This window comes from Sturnira hondurensis, unplaced genomic scaffold (genome assembly GCF_014824575.4).
Source record: "Sturnira hondurensis isolate 20B ecotype Veracruz unplaced genomic scaffold, ASM1482457v3 Scaffold0022179, whole genome shotgun sequence".
Taxonomy (NCBI): Eukaryota; Metazoa; Chordata; class Mammalia; order Chiroptera; family Phyllostomidae; genus Sturnira; species Sturnira hondurensis.
In genome coordinates this window covers 55912-73326 of record NW_028094810.1, presented here as the reverse complement: position 1 = coordinate 73326, position 17415 = coordinate 55912, and the positions used below count along the sequence as shown (strand labels likewise).

At 46.8% G+C, this 17415-nt stretch overlaps 2 protein-coding genes across 2 annotated transcripts; one reads left to right on the top strand and one right to left on the bottom strand.

Moving 5' to 3' along the window:
• Window positions 1-35: 35 nt before the first annotated feature.
• Window positions 36-2767, bottom strand: SNRNP25 (small nuclear ribonucleoprotein U11/U12 subunit 25). Its single transcript, XM_037034620.1, has 5 exons — window positions 2514-2767; window positions 1666-1756; window positions 1339-1444; window positions 992-1066; window positions 36-541 (listed from the first exon to the last, which is right to left on the bottom strand). The coding sequence occupies exons 1-5, from the start codon at window positions 2553-2555 to the stop codon at window positions 484-486; spliced, it is 372 nt and encodes a 123-aa protein (XP_036890515.1). The 5' UTR covers window positions 2556-2767; the 3' UTR covers window positions 36-483.
• Window positions 2768-2892: 125 nt separating this feature from the next.
• On the top strand, window positions 2893-7771 carry POLR3K (RNA polymerase III subunit K). Its single transcript, XM_037034642.1, has 3 exons — window positions 2893-3075; window positions 3679-3766; window positions 7283-7771. Exons 1-3 carry the CDS (start codon window positions 2965-2967, stop codon window positions 7408-7410), a joined length of 327 nt encoding a protein of 108 aa, XP_036890537.1. The 5' UTR covers window positions 2893-2964; the 3' UTR covers window positions 7411-7771.
• The last annotated feature ends 9644 nt before the right edge of the window (window positions 7772-17415 follow it).

Below are 17415 nucleotides of genomic sequence, written 5' to 3'. Positions count from 1 at the left end.
GTGCTCTTGCTTTTCCACAAGCAGAAACAGAAAGCCGGTTGCTTTGCTTTATTTCCTGTCTGCTGTAGAGATCACAGCCACAGGTTCACATGGCGTCTTAGACCTTTAGGACTCACCTGCACCATTCTCTGCCCCCTGCCTCCCCTGTGATGGGGGTTGTGTCAGGCCCTCTCACTCTGGTATTGTGGCTTTTTCACTTTTCTAAGTGGTAGAGAGATTTATTCTGTACACGAGGCCATTGCCCACAGTCCTATGGGATCCGCCATGAAAATTATGGTGTTTGGATCAGGGAGGGGTCAAGTTCAGGACTTGAGCATGGGCTCACCCAGTCCTACGCCCGAGGGCCCTGAGTTCACTCTGGCAGTTGCAGCTGTGCACAGCTGGTGAGCCCTACCTCTTCTGTGGATAGGCGAGGATGACCCAAGGCTTCCTCCTGCCGGGGAGAAGCCTGGCCACCAGCACACAGTTGTCCTGCTTGGAGTTTCATTTTTGCCTCAGTTTTTTGATGAAGGACACCTCATCCCGATTCCGGATGCCATAACTGAAAAAGAAGGAAAAATGTCAAGTGTCCAATTTACAGATGGTTATGTCCGTGATGCCTCATCTGAGGCTTGTGAGAAACCAAGAATGAACGGGGAGGAGAGTGTGCTGTCCAGGAAGCAAGGAGGGGTGGCGGCCATCCTCCCACAGACTCACACTGCGCCAGCAGGAAGCCTTTCGCCTCCACACACTCCTCCTCTCTTCTGGGCTATGCATAGCCTTCAACTGCCACTGGTAAGAAACAGTAGGCCCCTCACTGTTCCTCTTCCTCCCATTCTCCTAGCAGGGAGAGCCCCCAGCAGGAGGACATCGGTCTAGCCAGGGACTCTCCTGGTCTCAAATTCCCAGGAACTGGCCGAAGAGCCTGCTGGGAGGGCCCAGCCCTCTGGTAGAGCACGTGAAACCAGAGTCTGCATGCCTCCCTGCAGCTCAAGATGTGGCCTGAACTTACTCTCGGAGCTTCTTCCTGTCCTCTGTGAGCTTTTCTCCTGCAGAAGTTAGGTGGTATGTCCTCCATACATAGGACCTGCAAGATAGGGATTCAGGTAAACCTTGAGCAGGGATAACTGGGCAGCTGGGATGCGGAGGCTGGGTGTGAGAAGGGCTCAAGGTGCGAAACCCCTAGGCGCAGAAGCACCACCCTATCTGAAGGATCTGAAGGACGGCGACAGGGACCTCATCACTTGTCAGTACTTGGTAGCTGAGACCAGGTGGTTAAAAGCACATGTCTGGCAGGGGCTTCTGTGGAGTCCCACACCACCTCCCGGGAAAGGCTGCAAGGAGCCATGCCTCACTCACCAGCTGATGTGCTGAATGCCCCCTTCGCGCTCCTGCCTGAGTTGCACGTATCTCTGGATGGCCTTCTTCAGATCCAGGACTGTGGCGTTCTGTACTACAACCACAGCTGCCACAAGAGACAAATGAGAGAAGGTCTCACAGCCACATCCTCGGATGGCACGAGAGGAACCCAGAAGCCCTGTCAAGCTTTGTTTCTGAGGCTCAAGCTTGGGCAGGGTGGGCCTGTGGTTGCCCCCAACCCCCTGGGCATGGCCTCTCAGCATCCCACTGACCAGCCCCTATGAAAGCTCAGCCTGCGTGGCCTGAAGGGAGATGAGCAGCACTCACGCATGACTTCCCCATCCATTTTGCACACTCGGACTGTCATTGCTTGGCCGTATTCCAGGGCTATTTGGGAATTGACCTCTTCCAAAGTAACCTAGAAAAGACCAAGGGTGGAGGTGGGAGCCCTGGTTCTCTTTACCACCCCCAACAACAGAGAAAGACAAGCGATGGTGTCCAAAAAGTGGTGCCATATTTTAGGAAGGACAAGAAAGGGAAGGGATTCTTGCTTATACATTGGAGCTTCCCAGTTTTTCGGCACCTCAGTCTCAAGTTCCACCACATTTTCTATTTAAAGTCCAAAGTGGAAGAGGCTCGGAAGGAAGGAACAGAGAAACAGGCAAGAAGAATGAACAGCCTGGATCCTCTCACCAGGGTATGGGCAGGAGAAAGAACCCTGCTCCTCAGTCTGAGAGCCCATGACCACCAACCAGGATCCAGGCCTGAGCCTGGGGACAAGGTTGTGGCAGGTGAAGAAAATAGTAGTTTAAGTCTAAAACTCCATGATGGACAAATTAATACTTAAGACCGAGAAGGGAAAACCCAGTAGTAATGACTGCTTTTATTATTGTTTGCCATAGGCTTTTTTTTACATCAACTTTGAGTTATAAACCTATGTGTTAAAATTTCAGGTATCCCCACAACTGGGTTTTTTGGCGCCCTTTTAAATTCCGTGCCCAAGGCGAGAGCCTCGCAACCCCATTCTAGGCCCGGCCCTGATTAAAATTCTCGTTTACGCCCAGAGGTGTCTTACTGAGGTCTCTGGGACGCTGCCCCCATCAGCACCGGGGGCCGGTCCACGCCCCTACGCACAGCTCAGCGGTGAACAACCCCGGTCCCTTGCCCGCGCGCACCTGGATCGGTAAATCGCAGAGGAGTGGGTCCTGCACCACCATGGCTAGACCTTCCTGGAACACGTCCACCGCCTCGGAGTGCGGAAGGGCCTCTTCTTCATCCTCCTCGTCCTCCTGCACCTCAGGTGGTGCCGCCGCCTCCGCCTCCTCCAGGGCGCCTAGACGTCCCAAGATCTCTGTATGGACTAGCAGCCCGCGAGAGCGACCCTGGGAGCGCACTGCCGGGGACACAGCACGCAGTTCCGCCGGAAGAGCATCAAGGGGTGGGGCTTCCGCTAGAACCAATAAGTGCAAGGTGGCCTGCCGCAGTGCTCGCTGGGAGCGCGGAATCGGTGTGTCTATTGGCGGGCTGAGGGGGCGGTGGCCGGGTCTGGGTGAGCTCGGGGCAAACTCGGTGTCAGCACCCGAACAGCCGCAGAGACCACGGGGATTTGCTGGCAAGTCATCTGTCATGCTTCTCTTCTGTCCGGGCTGCGGGAATGGGCTCATTGTGGAAGAGGGACAACGCTGCCACCGTTTCGCCTGCAATACCTGCCCCTACGTGCACAACATCACCCGCAAGGTTTGTTCCGGAGCCCGGAGTCGGGCCGGGCGCCTCTCACAGGCCTCCCGGCGCTCCACGGCCACCATTCCTAGAGTCCGCCTCTTTCCTCCCATTCTCTCCCGGCCGCTTCCGATTGGCCGTACCTTCGAGTCCAACTAGAATCCGTCCGTGTATCACTTCCCAACGCCGTAACCCTGGGTTATTGTCGTTACTTCTCTTTGGGCTGGCGGCGCACACGTGTGTGCTCCCTACGCTGTGGTCACAACAGAGGCCAGAGTGGTCCCGTTAACTTTTAAGTAAACCCGGGACCGTCCCGTGCTCAAAAAACCCTCGGCAGTTCCCCCGCGCACTCTGGAAGCTAAAGGGTTCACAGAACTTCTCCCCCGAGCTTCGCTTCTCTGATTTCACGTATCAAGGTGCTCCTTTGTCTCAGCAACACCAGCCTCTTGGAGGCTCTCCCGTCACGCACATCCTTGTTTGCAGTTAGTACCACTGCAGTCAGTGTTGAAGGAAGGCAGTCTGGGGAGACTGTTGAAGGCAGGTATGGAGGTATGGTTCGGTTGCCCAGATCTGTCCTGTTCACTGACCTGGAGAGTTGAAATTCCTGCTGTTGTTCGTTAGGTTACAAATCGGAAGTATCCAAAGCTGAAAGAAGTGGATGATGTGCTTGGTGGAGCAGCTGCCTGGGAGAATGTTGACTCTACTGCAGGTAGGAAAGGAAAACTCTTTTTATTACCAAGTTGTGGATAAAATACAGGAGGCTGCTGACTGTCACTCTGTGTCAGAATCTGTGGTTACTTACAGGAAGTGGGCTCCTAAAGATAGAAGGTGTATTTGTTTTTCAATAACCTATTTGTTACACAAATGATATTGGAGCAAGCCTTGGCGTCATACATGTCTGAGTTGGAGTTTCAGGGTGACTTCTTACTGTGGCATGATCTGGGGTCCCTTGACCTCTTGGGGGCTAATCTGTACCCGTAGCCCGCAAGGTGGTAAGAGCGCAAAGTGAGCTATACAGGGTTTGGCCAGTAACAGGTGCCGAGCAGGTGGTAGCTATGGTGGCAACAATGGCAGGAGTAATAATGCAAGTCTAAGGGAAAAGATGGCCTTTTTGATCTAATGCAGAGTTTTTAAAAATATATCTTATTGATTATGCCATTACAGTTGTTCTAATTCCCCCCTTCATTCCCCTCCACCCTGCACACCCCCTCCCCCACCATTCCCCCCATTTAGTTTACGTTCACGTGTCTCAAGTTCTTTAGATTCTATATTTCCCATACTATTCTTGCCCTCCTCCTGACTATTTTCTACCTACTGTCTATGCTACTTATTCTCTGTACCTTCTCCCCCCTTCTCCTCCCACTTCCATGTTGCTAACCCTCCATGTGATCTTCATTTCTATGGTTCCACTCCTGATCTAGCTGTCCTCTTAGTTTGCTTTTGTTTTAGGTGTGGTTGTTAATAACTGTGAGTTTGCTGTCCTTTCACTGTTCATATTTTTTATCTTCTTTTTCTTAGATAAGTCCCTTTTTTAAAAAGATTTTATTTATTTATCTTTAGAGGGGAAGGGAAGGAGAGAAGGAGAGAAGTATCAATGTATGGTTGCCTCTCTTGTGCTCCCTGCCAGGAACTGGCCTGCAACCCAGGCATGTGCCCTGACTAGGAATCGAACCGCTATCGTGTGGTTCGCAGGCCTGCGCTCAATCCACTGAGCTACGCCAGCCAGGTTAGATCAGTCCTTTTAACATTTCATATAATAAGGGCTTGGTGATGATGAACTCCTTGAATTTGACCTTGTCCGAGAAGCACTTTATGTGCCCTTCCATTCTAAATGAACGCTTTGCTGGATAGAGCAATCTTGGCTGTAGGTCTTTGGATTTCATGACTTGGAATACTTCTTTCCAGCCCCTTCTTGCCTGTAAGGTCTCTTTTAAGAAATCAGCTGACAGTCTGATGGGAATGCCTTTGTAGGTGACTGTCCCCTTATCTCTTGCTGCTTCTAGGATTCTCTCCTTCATTTTCATCTTGGGTAGTGTAATTCTGATGTGCCTTGGTGTGTTCCTTCTTGGGTCCAAGTTCTTTGGGACTCTCTGAGCTTCCTGGATTTCCTGGAAGTCTATTTCCTTTGCCAGATTGGGAAAGTTCTCCTTTATTATTTGTCCAAATAAGTTTTCCACTTGCTCTTTCGCTTCCCCTTCTGGTACCCCTATAGTTTGAGTGTTGGAGCCTTTAAAGATGTCCTGGACGTTCCTAAGCCTCTCCTCATTTTGTTGAATTCTTGTTTCTTCATATTTTTCTGTTTGGTCATTTTTTTCTTCCTTCTGGTCCACTCCCTTGATTTGAGTCCCAGTTTCCTTTCCATCACTCTTGGTTTCCTGTGCATTTCCCTTCATTTCAATTAGTTTAGCCTTCATTTGTTCCTCTAATTTGTGACTAAAATTGACCAGTTCTGTGAGCATCCTGATCACCAGTGTTTTGAACTGTGCATCTGAAAGGTTGGCTATTTCTTGGTCGCTTAGAGTTACTGGCTCAGGAGCTTTGAGTTCTTCTTGAGCCATGTTTTGGTCTGATCATGCCTATTATGTATGAGGGGCGGAGCCCTAGGTGTTCACCAGGGCTGGGCGACCCAGTCGCTGGGTTGTGACGATGTATGTGGGGGCGGGGTCGAAGAGGGGCAATGGTGGTTCCCTCTGCTGCTTCCTGCTGCTGGGGCCTGTGCGGTCTGTCTCACTGCTCGATCCTTCGCTGGTTTATCTGTGCGCGAATGTGTTACCACGGTCAGCCTGCCGCCTTGCGCCCTCACTGGGTCCACTTGTTGCTACCCGACACCTGGAATCTCCCCATGGCTTCCTGCATGCTAGGGTCTGGAGATCTTTCATGCCCAACCCTGCTCCGCTGCTGGCTCTGCCCCTCTTACCGGTCAGGTTGAACAGTTTGTTGTTGTTGGACTTCTGTGCAGTTCAATTTTCTGTGTTTTGGCTGCGTTTTTGTTACTGAAACTTTGTTGACTTTAAACTTGGTTGTGAGAGGAGGCACAGTGTTTCCACCTATACCTCCATCTTGCCGGAAGTCTCTAATGCAGAGAGCATTAAACTGCAGTCTTAGTAAAAAAAATGCTTATTTCACGTATTGGTTCATTTTGATATAGTTGTGATGGAAGAAAGACACAGAAGAGCTCTAGGTGCAACCAGTATTGAGAGGAGGAGGAACTCAGTCGTGATTAGCGCTGTCTCTTTCCCTGTAGAAGACCATCCCAATCTGCTATGTTAAAAATTTAGCAGTGGCAGACTTTGTAATTAAAGGATGAATTATGTACCAAATGTTCAATGGTGTTTGAGGGTGGGAAGGTGTTTCCCTCAAGAGCAGTGTTAATTTCTCACAGTGAAATCACTTTGAAAGTAAATGTGTGCCTTGGGGCCCTTAGAAACGGTGTGGGAGAGGCAGGGAGACCTGGGGAAGAATGGCCTGAGGTGCTAACTGCCAAAGTGCACCCCTAAGTACAAGGGCAAGTAGGCTGGTCCCCCATTGGGGCTGGTCCTCCATCGGGGCTTCTCTGGGGAGATGAGCGGGCACACATTAGGGGAGCGTGTGGGGTGCAGACCCTGTAATTCACACAGCAGCCATAAGTCACCTTTTACGTTATTTTCACCTCCATCAGGGCTTCTCTGGGGAGATGAGCGGGCACACATTAGGGGAGCGTGTGGGGTGCAGACCCTGTAATTCACACAGCAGCCATAAGTCACCTTTTACGTTATTTTCAACCGTATTTGAGAAGAGAAGTGGGACCCAGGTAGGGGAGGAGAAGAGTTTGCAGGATCTCCTGGATCCCTCAGTGTGAGAGCATATTGGGGATGCGACCACTGTCTCTACCTTAAATCATGGTACAGGGGACACTAGATAATCGAGTGTGGTCTTTGCTGCCTTTCACCTAACACCTTTTTTTTTTTAAGATTTTTATTTATTTATCTTTAGAGGGGAAGGGAAGGAGAGAGGGAGAGAAATATCAATGTATGGTTGCTTCTCATGTGTCCCCTGCTGGGAACTGGCCTGCAACCCAGGCATATGCCCTGACCAGGAATCGAACCGTGATCGTGTGGTTCGCAGGCCCGCACTCAATCCACTGAGCTACACCAGCCAGGGCTTTAACAACTACTTCTAAGAGGTATGTTGGTCACAGACATCATTTTCTTCTGTGGGTCACTTGTTTTTTTTTTCTTGTTTCTAGAGCCATGTCCCAGATGTGAACATCCTCGTGCCTATTTCATGCAGCTTCAGACCCGCTCTGCGGACGAGCCGATGACCACCTTCTACAAGTGCTGCAACGCCCAGTGTGGACACCGCTGGCGGGACTAGAGCTGGTTGGCCCGGCTGTGTTGGTGGCTGTGTACCTCACTCCCCGGAGTGGACTCCTAGCGGGGCGTGAGCACCGTGTATCCTGAGGGTCTCTGCTGGTGTGGTGGGAAGCCAACGTTTTTAGGGTCGTTGGCCAGGGTATCAGGAAATGGACAGCCCACCTGCCAATCAGTGGATGAACTCACTGATGTCCAGGGAGAGTTTGTGGGGGGGATTATGCACAACTAAGAACACTCTGTTTAAGGTCCTGTTCATTCATCCTTTATATTGATTGGACAATTGATGTTCTTTTACTATCAATGAACAATCTTAAGTATTTACATTGCACAACTAATAAAGTAAAATTTATTAATTTAGTGTATTATTTGTTCCTAAATATTTAACTATTAATTGCAAAAGTATTTAATCAAAATTTATTCTGAATATTAATTAAAATAAAAACTTAATATTGCCTTCTCAGTGTTTTTTTTTTTTTTAGATTTTATTTATTTATTTATCTTTAGAGGGGAAGGAGAGGGAGAGAAACATCAATGTATGGTTGCCTTTCATGCATTCCCTGCTGGGAGTTGGCCTGCAGGGAACCAACCTGCAACCCAGGCATGTGCCCTGACTGGGAATCGAACCGCGACCCTCTGGTTCGCAGGCCCGTGCTCAATCCACTGAGCTACACCAGCCAGGGCTGCCTTCTCAGTGTTTTATATGATTTGAGTAGATGTCAAACCACAAATCATGATTCCAAAATTAACTAGGACTTAGGACTAAACTGGTTACAAAATTGCTAATGATGTATATTTAAATTTACTATTTCTATTCTTGCTACCTAGGATTATAATAAATTTATTAGATACTGTGTTTTTATACTTTGTGTTCTTTCCACTCTGAAATGAAAAGGGACACTTTAAACTATCTGGGGACAGGGTCTAGATTATTGATTGACTGTGTGCTCAGGACCTTGGACTTAATTGCTTTTCCAAATCTCCCTCTCTTTTTAAAAAATATTTATTTTTAGAGAGAGGGGAAGGGAGGGCAAAAGAGAGGGAGAGAAACATTCATATGTGAGAAAAACATTGCTCTCATGCCCCCCACTGGGGACCTGGCCCACAACCCAGGCAGGTGCCCTAACTGGGAATCGAACTGGTGACCCTTTGATTTGTAGGATGACACTCAACTCACTGAGCCACACCAGCCAGGACTCCAAGTCTCTCTTTTTTTTTTTTTAATTTTATTTTATTTATTTATTTTTAGAGGGGAAGGGAAGGAGAGAGGGAGAGAAACATCAATGTACGGTTGCCTCCCATTCGTCCCTTGCTGGGAACTGGCCTGCAACCCAGGCATGTGCCCTGACTGGGAATCGAACCGCGATTCTCTGGTTCGCAGGCCCACACTCAATCCACTGAGCTACACCAGCCAGGGCCTTCCAAGTCTCTTAATAATGAAGTCTTTCTTATAAAGTCATGGGACTTAAATTTATGCCTTTGATACAGGTTTTTACTTTTAAGTCTTGGTATTTTTTCCAGAAATGATTTTTTCTTTTTGTAATTTACTTTTATTTTTACAAGTTATGCCATGTGAAAACTTCATAGAATTACTCATGTGAAGTAGTTTTCTTTAACATTTTATGAGTTAATCGAATGTATACCACAATTAATTTTGTTGTTTACATAGGGATTTGTCATGATTTTAGTATCACAAATTTAAGCTGAGACTACACTCAGAAAAAAGTTCAAAGAATGGCATTACAGCTGTGGCTGGCATAGCCTAGTGGGTTGAGCACCAGACTGCGAAGCAGAGTCGCTGGTTGGATTCCCAGTCAGGGCACATGCCTGGGTTGCTGGACAGGTCCCCAGTAGGGGGCGTGTGAGAGGTAACCACACATTGATGTTTTTCTCCCTCTCTCCCTTCTCCTCTCCCTAAAAATAAATAAATAAAATCTTAAGAAAGAAAAAAAAAAGAATGGCATTCCAAAAGACTGGGAGTGAGTAACAAAAAACAAAAAGGAGGCAGGGCTGCTGTACAGCAGCAGCAGTGAATCAGGGGCTTTCACCGTCATAAGTCTCTGGTGCCGCCAAGCTTAAAACCTGTCCTCCAAAAAAGGCAAAGGGGCCCAGCTGGTTGTAGCATCGTCCCAATCGGGGTGCGTACAGGATGTTTCTCTTACATTGATATTTCTCCCCTCAGCCCCTCTAAAATCAGTAAAACATACCCTCGGGTGAGGGTTAAAAAATAAAAAAAGATGACATTTTGGGAAAATACAGCAATTCCAGGGGATGCTATGGCTTTTCTTTAGCAATGTAACCTCCAAAGACAATCCACATGGATGCAGTCACAGAGCCAAAGGCCAATAGGAGACCAAGGAGCAGCCAAATGTGAGCACCTGTTTGATGCAGGAAACCCTCCCTGTTGCCTTGGCCTTGTCTGTCCCGTCCTGCACTGATCGTTAGGCAGTCTGCCGTGGTTACAGCACCGCAGGTGTTAGGAGCGATTGGACTCTTCCACAGTGGGGTCAGTGACAGCCGCCTCTGTGGGTGTCCGCCAGCCCGTAAAAAATAGAGCGCCGGCATCGATGGAAGCAACAGCACTGCACTCCTCCCTCCCCACGATCAGTGCCTTCTGGGCGTCTCAGGCTTTCTAGAAATCCAGACGTTTCTTCAGGTCAGCTCAGCCCAGAAGCCCTGTGTCATGGTGCGCGGGAGCCTCACCCAGTTTCAGTCCAGAAATGATGAGTCTTCAAGTTTCACGTGCTTGTTTTCTTACCACTGTGAGCGTGTCGGTGGGGATCTGAGCCCGTTATCTGTGACTGGTTGTGTTTTGAGACAGTTTGTTCTGGTTTTACAAAGGTGATTTTATCGTGTGCTTTAGTATCTTCTGCTTCTGCCACTACTTTTATTTCCTCAGGTGCCAGTTCTCCTGTCTGTTGTGAGAGGCTGTGTGGATCTGTGGGGAGGCCCACGACGTACTCTGAAGGTGGCCTGCCCATCTGTGGACTGCGTGCGAGATCTCAGCCAAGCGGCTCGACTTCTGCTTTCCTTTCCTCCTGTGTGGAATGGAGACAGTAATTGTCACTTTTAGATTTTGTGGGTCAAGAATCAAAATCTAGGGAAATACAAGAAAGCAACTTTCACAATTTTTTATAGGTAGAGGTTGAACTGTAATCATAGTAATTGAATATAGTATTTTGCGACACAGGTATATTGATGAAAATAATGGATACTATTTTGCTTAATTGAGGTTCAAAATTAGTAGTGTTTCTTGTCATCAAAATTTGAGTGCAAACGCCCTGGCTGGTCTGACTAGGCTGGCTGGGTGTTGTCCCACAAACTGAAAGGTCATGGGTTTGTTTCCCAGTCAGGGCACACACCTGGGTTGCTGGTTCAGTTCCTGGTTGCGGCACCAATGAAAGGCAATCAGTTGATGTTTCTCTCCCTCTTCCTCCCTTCCCTTCTCTCTAAAATCAACAAGCATGTCTAAAGGTGAGGATTCAAAAAAAAACTTCTAGCCCTGGCTGGTGTAGCTCAGTGGATTGAGCGTGGGCCTGCAGACCACATGATCGCGGTTTGATTCCCAGTCAGGGCACATGCCTGGGTTGCAGGCCAGTTCCCTGCAGGGGACACACGAGAGGCAATCATACATTGATATTTCTCTCCTTCTTCCTTTCCGCTCTAAAGATAAATAAATAAAATCTTTAAAAAAACTTCAAAAAAATCAAATGCAAATGTGTTTTTGTTAATAATGCTGGTTAAGTGCCTGAAATTCGTTCTTGACATTCAGTACAGATGAGACATGCAAATATTTTCCTCAAAGTATTTGCTAATGAATAATACAGTGAAAACAACGTAGTCTTAAAACACTTTGTTTCTACAAGCTTTGTCAATTTTTTCACCTAAGCTTGTTCGTGCTCTGAGTATATGTTTAGCACTGTCAGTGCTAACATATATTGGCAGATCCCACTTCAAGTTCTACTGAGCTAGTATTTTCTGAACTTTGAAAATGTTCTTTTTTTTAAATCCTCACCTAAGGACATTTTTTCATTGCTTTTTTAGAGGGAGGAAGGAGGAGATGAACATGGAAAGAGTATCAATTGGCTGCCTTCTGTGCGTGCCTGGACTGCGCCTGGACCAGGGATTGAACCCACAACCTAGGCAGGTGCCCTGACTGGGAATCGAACCTGCAAAATTGTGGGACGGTGCTCTAACAAACTGAGCCATACTGGCCAGGGCCTTTGAAAATGTTCTTGCCTGCACTTGTTAGTTGTTCTTTTTAGACTGTGCGTAGAAGCTAATTCTTCAGTCACTTCCCACTCAGCCTTGAGGTGCCGACTCCCCGAAGAAACAGCCATTGAGCAATTTCACTGGTATCTATGGATTCATCAGGAGCCAAGGAAAATTACTTCAGAGCATTTGCATCATTCAGAATGTACTATTAAGGTTGCTGCCAGGGTCCTTAAGTTTTTTTTTAAGTGTGCTGATGTGCTTTGATCTATTCAAGCATCCCCTAGAGCAGGGGTGTCAAACTCATTATCATGGGGGCCACATCAGCCTTGCCATTGCCTTCAAAGGGCTGAATGTAATTTTAATCCTTAACAGTTAAAGACTAGTTACATTTACACAGTCCTAAAATTATTTCAGCCCTTTGAAGGCAACCGTGGAGCTGATGTGGCCTCTGGGGAAAATGAGTTTGACACCCTGTGGCCTAGAGGGTGTCCTTAAGTTTTAAGACAACTGCTTTCACCCAAGGCTGATTGCATTAATTTTATTTTCTCGGGGCACACTTGTTGCTGCAGTCAACACAAATAAGTCACGATCAGCAAGTAGCTTTCCTTGCTTGGTGTACAAATAACCCACTTGGAAATTTAATTTGTTTGCCTTATTTTTACTTTTAACTTTTGTGAAGAAACCTGCATGTTGAGAACAGTGACAGGGACGGCACGAGGCTGGTGACGCTGAGAAGCCGCGGTGTCACCGCACAGCCAACAGCCTTTGCCACCCAATCTGATGACAGAATAACCCACTCTCCACTGTGCCTTAAAGACGTGACACTGGTCGATTACTTAAAACATTAAAATTATTTATTTATTTTTAAAAATCGAGGTAGCGCTGCTGATAGCGCCCTGTGTGAGTCTCAGGCACACAGCACCGTCACTGGTGTCTGTGCACGCCACTGGGTGCTCCCCACCACGGGTCTGCTCCCCTGGCTGTGGGTTTCACCTCCTCTACCCGTTTTGCCTCCCCTCCCACTCCCCTGCGGTAACCACCCTCTGTTCTCTGTATCTATGAGTTTGTTTTTGTTTTCTTTTATTCATTCACTTGTTAGTTCTTGTTATATATTCCTCATGTGAGTAAAATCATATGGTTTTTGTCCTGTTCTGTCTGACTCATTTCACTTAACATGATACCATCTAAGTTTATCTTTGTTGTCACAAATGGTATGATTTCATTCTTTTTCATGGCTGAGTAATATTCCACTGTATATGTGCACCACAATGTTATCCTTCTTTCTATTGACAGACACTTAGGTAGTTTCCATATCTTGGCTATTGTAAATAATGCTGCAATGAACATAGGGGTGCACATATCTTTTCAAATTAGTGTTTTCATAGCCTTTGGGTATATCCCCAGAAGAGGAATTGCTGGATCATATGGTAGTTCTAACATTAATTTTTTGAGGAACCTCTGTACTGTTTTTCATAGTGGCTGCAACAGTTGACAATCTCACCAACAATGCAGGGGGATTTCCCTTTTTTAAAAAATGGATTTTTCAATAAAATATATTAAAAAAACAGAACAACTGTAGTGGTATAATCAATAAAATATATTAAAAATAAAAAATTTATTGATTATGCTATTACAGTTGTCCCATTTCCCCCTTCACTCCCCTCTACTTTGCATACCCCTCTCAACAATATTCCCCCCCTTTATTTCATGTCCATGTGTCACATTTATAAATTCTTTGGCTTCTACATTTCCCGTACTATTCTTACCCTCCCCTCTTCTATTTTCTACCTACAATCTATGCTACTTATTCTCTGTACCTTCTCCCCCCTTCTCTTCCTCCCACTCCCCTGTTGCCAACCTTCCATGTGATCTCCATTTTTGTGGTTCTGTTCCTGTTCTAGTTGTTTGCTTTTGTTATTCTTTAAGGTTCATTTGTTGATAGTTGTGAGTTTGTTGTCATTTTACTGTTTATATTTTTTATCTTCCTTTTCTTAGATAAGTCCCTCTAACATTTCATATAATAAGGGCTTGGTGATGATGAACTCCTTGAACTTGACCTTATCTGAGAAGCACTCTATCTGTCCTTCCATTCTAAATGAAAACTTTGCTAGATAAAGCAATCTTGGCTGTAGGTCTTTGGATTTCATGACTTGGAATACTTCTTTCCAGCCCCTTCTTGCCTGTAAGGTCTCTTTTAAGAAATCAGCTGACAGTCTGATGGGAACTTCTCTGTAGGTAACTGTGTCCTTTTCTCTTGCTGCTTCTAGGATTCTCTCCTTATTTTTAATCTTGGCTAATGTAATTATGATGTGCTTTGGTGTGTTCCTCCTTAGGACCAACTTCTTTGGGACTCTCTGAGCTTCCTGGATTTCCTGGAAGTCTATGTCCTTTGCCAAATTGGGGAAGTTCTCCTTTATTATTTGTTCAGATAAGTTTTCCACTTGTTGCTGTTTCTCTTCCCCTCTGGTACCCCTATAATTCAGATATTAGTTTGTTTAAAGATGTCCTGGAGGTTCCTAAGCCTCTCCTCATTTTTTTGAATTCTTGTTTCTTCATTCTTTTCTGGTTGGATGTTTCTTTCTTCCTTCTGGTCCACACTGTTGATTTGAATCCTGGTTTCCTTCCCATTACTGTTGGTTCCCTGTACCTTTCCCTTTATTTCACCTTGTGTAGCCTTCATTTTTTCATGTAATTTGCGACCAAATTCAATCAATTCTGTGAGCATCCTGATCACCAGTATTTTGAACTGTGCATCTATAGGTTGGTTATCTCTTGGTTGCTTAGTTGTATTTGTTCTGGAGCTTTGATCTGTTCTTCCGTTTGGGCCATTTTTTTTGTCTTGATGCACCTGTTATGTAGTGAGGGGCGGAGCCTTAGGTGTTTGCCAGGGCGGGGCAACCCACTTCACTGCCTTGTGACGCTGTGTGTGGGGCAGGGGTTCGAGAGGGAACAATGTCGCTTGCTCCGCTCTCTGCCAGATTTCAGTCACTTGCCCTGCTACCCACAAGCATATTGGGTCCTTCTGTCGCTGATTCCTGGGTGGGTGGGCTTGTGTATGTTCTAGGACCCTGTGGGTCTCTCCAACAAACTCTCCTGTGAGGCTGGGAGTCTCTCCTGGCACCTTAACGCTCACAGGTGTTTTCAGTCAGTGGTTTGAGGCTTTATTTCCATGTGCAGGAGCCTTGGGTTGCACAGTCTGTTTTGCCCCCCAGTTGTTTCTCCTAGTTTACTTGTTTGTGAATGTGGGACCTCCCAGTCTGCAACCCGCCCCCTGCCTGGGTCCACCCTCTGCTGCCTTGTGTACCCGCTCCACAATCTGCTGCCTCACTGGGTCTGCCAGCTGCGCCGCCTTGCCAACAGTCCTCTCTGCCCGGCCGCCCGACTCTGCCCCTCCTATTGGCCAGGATGAGTATGTCTTCTTTAGCTCCTTGGCTGTCCGACTTCCATACAGTTCAGTTTCCCATTATTCTGGTTGTTTTGTTGTTTCTAAATTGTTGTCCTTATTTTGGTTGTGCGAGGAGGCACGGTGTGTCTACCTACACTTCCATCTTGGCTGGAAGTCAGAAAATGAGATCTTCTTTTCTTTACATCCTCACCAACACTGTTATTTATTGTCAACATTTTTTTTTAAAACTCACCCAAGGACATGCTTAGAGAGAGGGGAAGGAAAGGAGGGAGAGAAAAACATTAATGTGAGAGATAAACATTGATTGGTTGCCTCTGTCACATGCCCTGACTGGGAATCGAACCTGTGACCTTTTGGTTCATGGTACAAGACTCCAACCAACTCAGCCACACAAGCCAGGGTGTTGCTTATCTTTTTGAAATAACCATTCTGCTCTGGCTGGTGTGGCTCAGTGGACTGAGCAACAGACAGCAAAGCAAAGGGTCACCAGTTTGGTTCTTGGTCAGGGCACACGCCTGGGTTGCGGACCAGGACCCTGGTACGAGGGGTTAGTGAGAGTCAACCACACATCGATGTTTCTCTCCCTCTCTCCTTTCCTTCCCCTCTCTCTAAAAAAGAAATACCCTTTCTGACAGGTGTGAGGTGATATCTCTTTGTGGTTTTGATTTGCATTTCCCTGATGGTTACTGATGTTCAGAGTTCACTTTTCTTGTTTTGACATGTTCAGTGCGCACTGGTGATAAGCAAAAAAATGAAACAAGCGCGGCAGTACAGCAGCGTGGTGGCCCTTGAAACACGGAGTGACGGCCACAGCGCTGAGCTGCTCATGTGCTGAGCCACTGTGGGAAGCTCTGTGGCCGTCACTCAGCTCTACACCGGGGGAGAGAGCAGCTATCGACAGTGTGGATATAAATGAGTGTGGTTGTGTTTGGTAAAACAGCAGACACTGAGAGTTGAATTTTATATTTTCTTTTAACTTAATTTATTTATCTTTAGAGAGGAAGGGAAGGAGAGAAGGAGAGAAATATCAATGTATGGTTGCCTCTCTGAGTCCCCTGCTGGGAACTGGCCCGCAACCCAGGTGTGTGCCCTGACCGGGAATCGAACCGCGATCGCGTGGTTCACAGGCCCGCACTCAATCCACTGAGCTACACCAGCCAGGGCTTGAATTTTATACTTTCATGTGTCATGTAATTTCCAAAGCAATTTCCCCCAACCATTGAAAAATATATAAACTATTTTTAGCTCACAGGTTTTTGTAAAAAGGAACATGCTGGATTTTGTCTGTGGGCTGTAGTTTGCTAACACCTGGCGTACCTCATACGGTTGTGAGGATTATGTTGCTTAACATACGCAAAATCCTTACACCATCTCTGAATGAATGATAATGTCAATGTCTGATTTTCTTTTTTTCACGATATTGTATTTTCACAGGTATTTGATGACTCCTGGATGTGTGTGTTTGTGTTTGATGTTTTTCCTCTGTGGATGTTGTTTTTCTATTTATCTCCATGTGTTACGGGAGGGGGTGGGGCATCAGGATGTGCCACCAGGGCGCCTTCTGGGAAGGAGGCGCTGGCTTTCCCGGGTCTAAGTGCCCAGGAAAGGGGTCTGTGAGCGGAGTCCTCCACCAGGCCCGGGGCCACAAGCGCAGGTGCGGGGAGTGAGCCGGCCTGCTCGGCTCTTCTCCGTTTAGGACTTGGGCGAATCCTGGTGCCCGTCCCTGGCTCTCCTGGCTCCCTTCCCTGACCCAGGAGGGGCACGTGGCCACCTTCTCAGGTGTCCTCTCCTGTGTGTGTGTTAGGGTATGATTTCCTCGTCCATCCACTGAAGTACCAGCTGCCTCTGCTCTTTCAGAGATTCTTCCTGGTCCCTGCTCCCTCTTGTTTCCTTCACTGTTATGATGTATTTCTTTCATTTAGGATGGTGTATTTTTCACTTATATACTTTCCTTTTGGTTCTTTTCTATCCCTCTGAGATTTCTTATCTATACATTGGGGGCATATTTTCCTTTATATCTTTGATGATAAAGTAGTTGCTTTAAAACCTGTGTTATTTCTAACACTTAGTCTTGGGAATCTGTCTGCATCGCTGTCTTTCTTCTTATGTATGGATCACCTAGTTCTATTTCTTCATATGTTTAATAATTTTGGATTTATTTAGAAATTGGGAATGATGTGCATTGTAGAGGGTATGGATCCTGTTACGTTTCTCTAAAGAGTTGTTTCGTTTTTTTTTTTAAACACGGGGTAAACTCCGTGTCTCTGATGCAGGCAGCAGCCGAAACCTCCTCTCAGGCGGCGTGAACTCTGCTGGGCTGCGAGCAGCGGGCCTGCACGTGTGTGGGTCAGGGGTCCTTAGAGATTTCGGGAGAGTTTAGATGCAGAA

Coding starts and splice junctions, on each gene's coding strand:
- SNRNP25 (XM_037034620.1), bottom strand. CDS start 2,555: ATGGTGGTGCAGGACCCACTCCTCTGCGATTTACCGATCCAG. Junction 1,445..1,665: donor AATGGATGGGGAAGTCATGC/GTGAGTGCTGCT, acceptor CTCTTGTGGCAG/CTGTGGTTGTAGTACAGAAC. Junction 542..991: donor GACAGGAAGAAGCTCCGAGA/GTAAGTTCAGGC, acceptor CTTCTTTTTCAG/TTATGGCATCCGGAATCGGG.
- POLR3K (XM_037034642.1), top strand. CDS start 2,965: ATGCTTCTCTTCTGTCCGGGCTGCGGGAATGGGCTCATTGTGGAAGAG. Junction 3,076..3,678: donor TGCACAACATCACCCGCAAG/GTTTGTTCCGGA, acceptor GTTGTTCGTTAG/GTTACAAATCGGAAGTATCC. Junction 3,767..7,282: donor GAATGTTGACTCTACTGCAG/GTAGGAAAGGAA, acceptor TCTTGTTTCTAG/AGCCATGTCCCAGATGTGAA.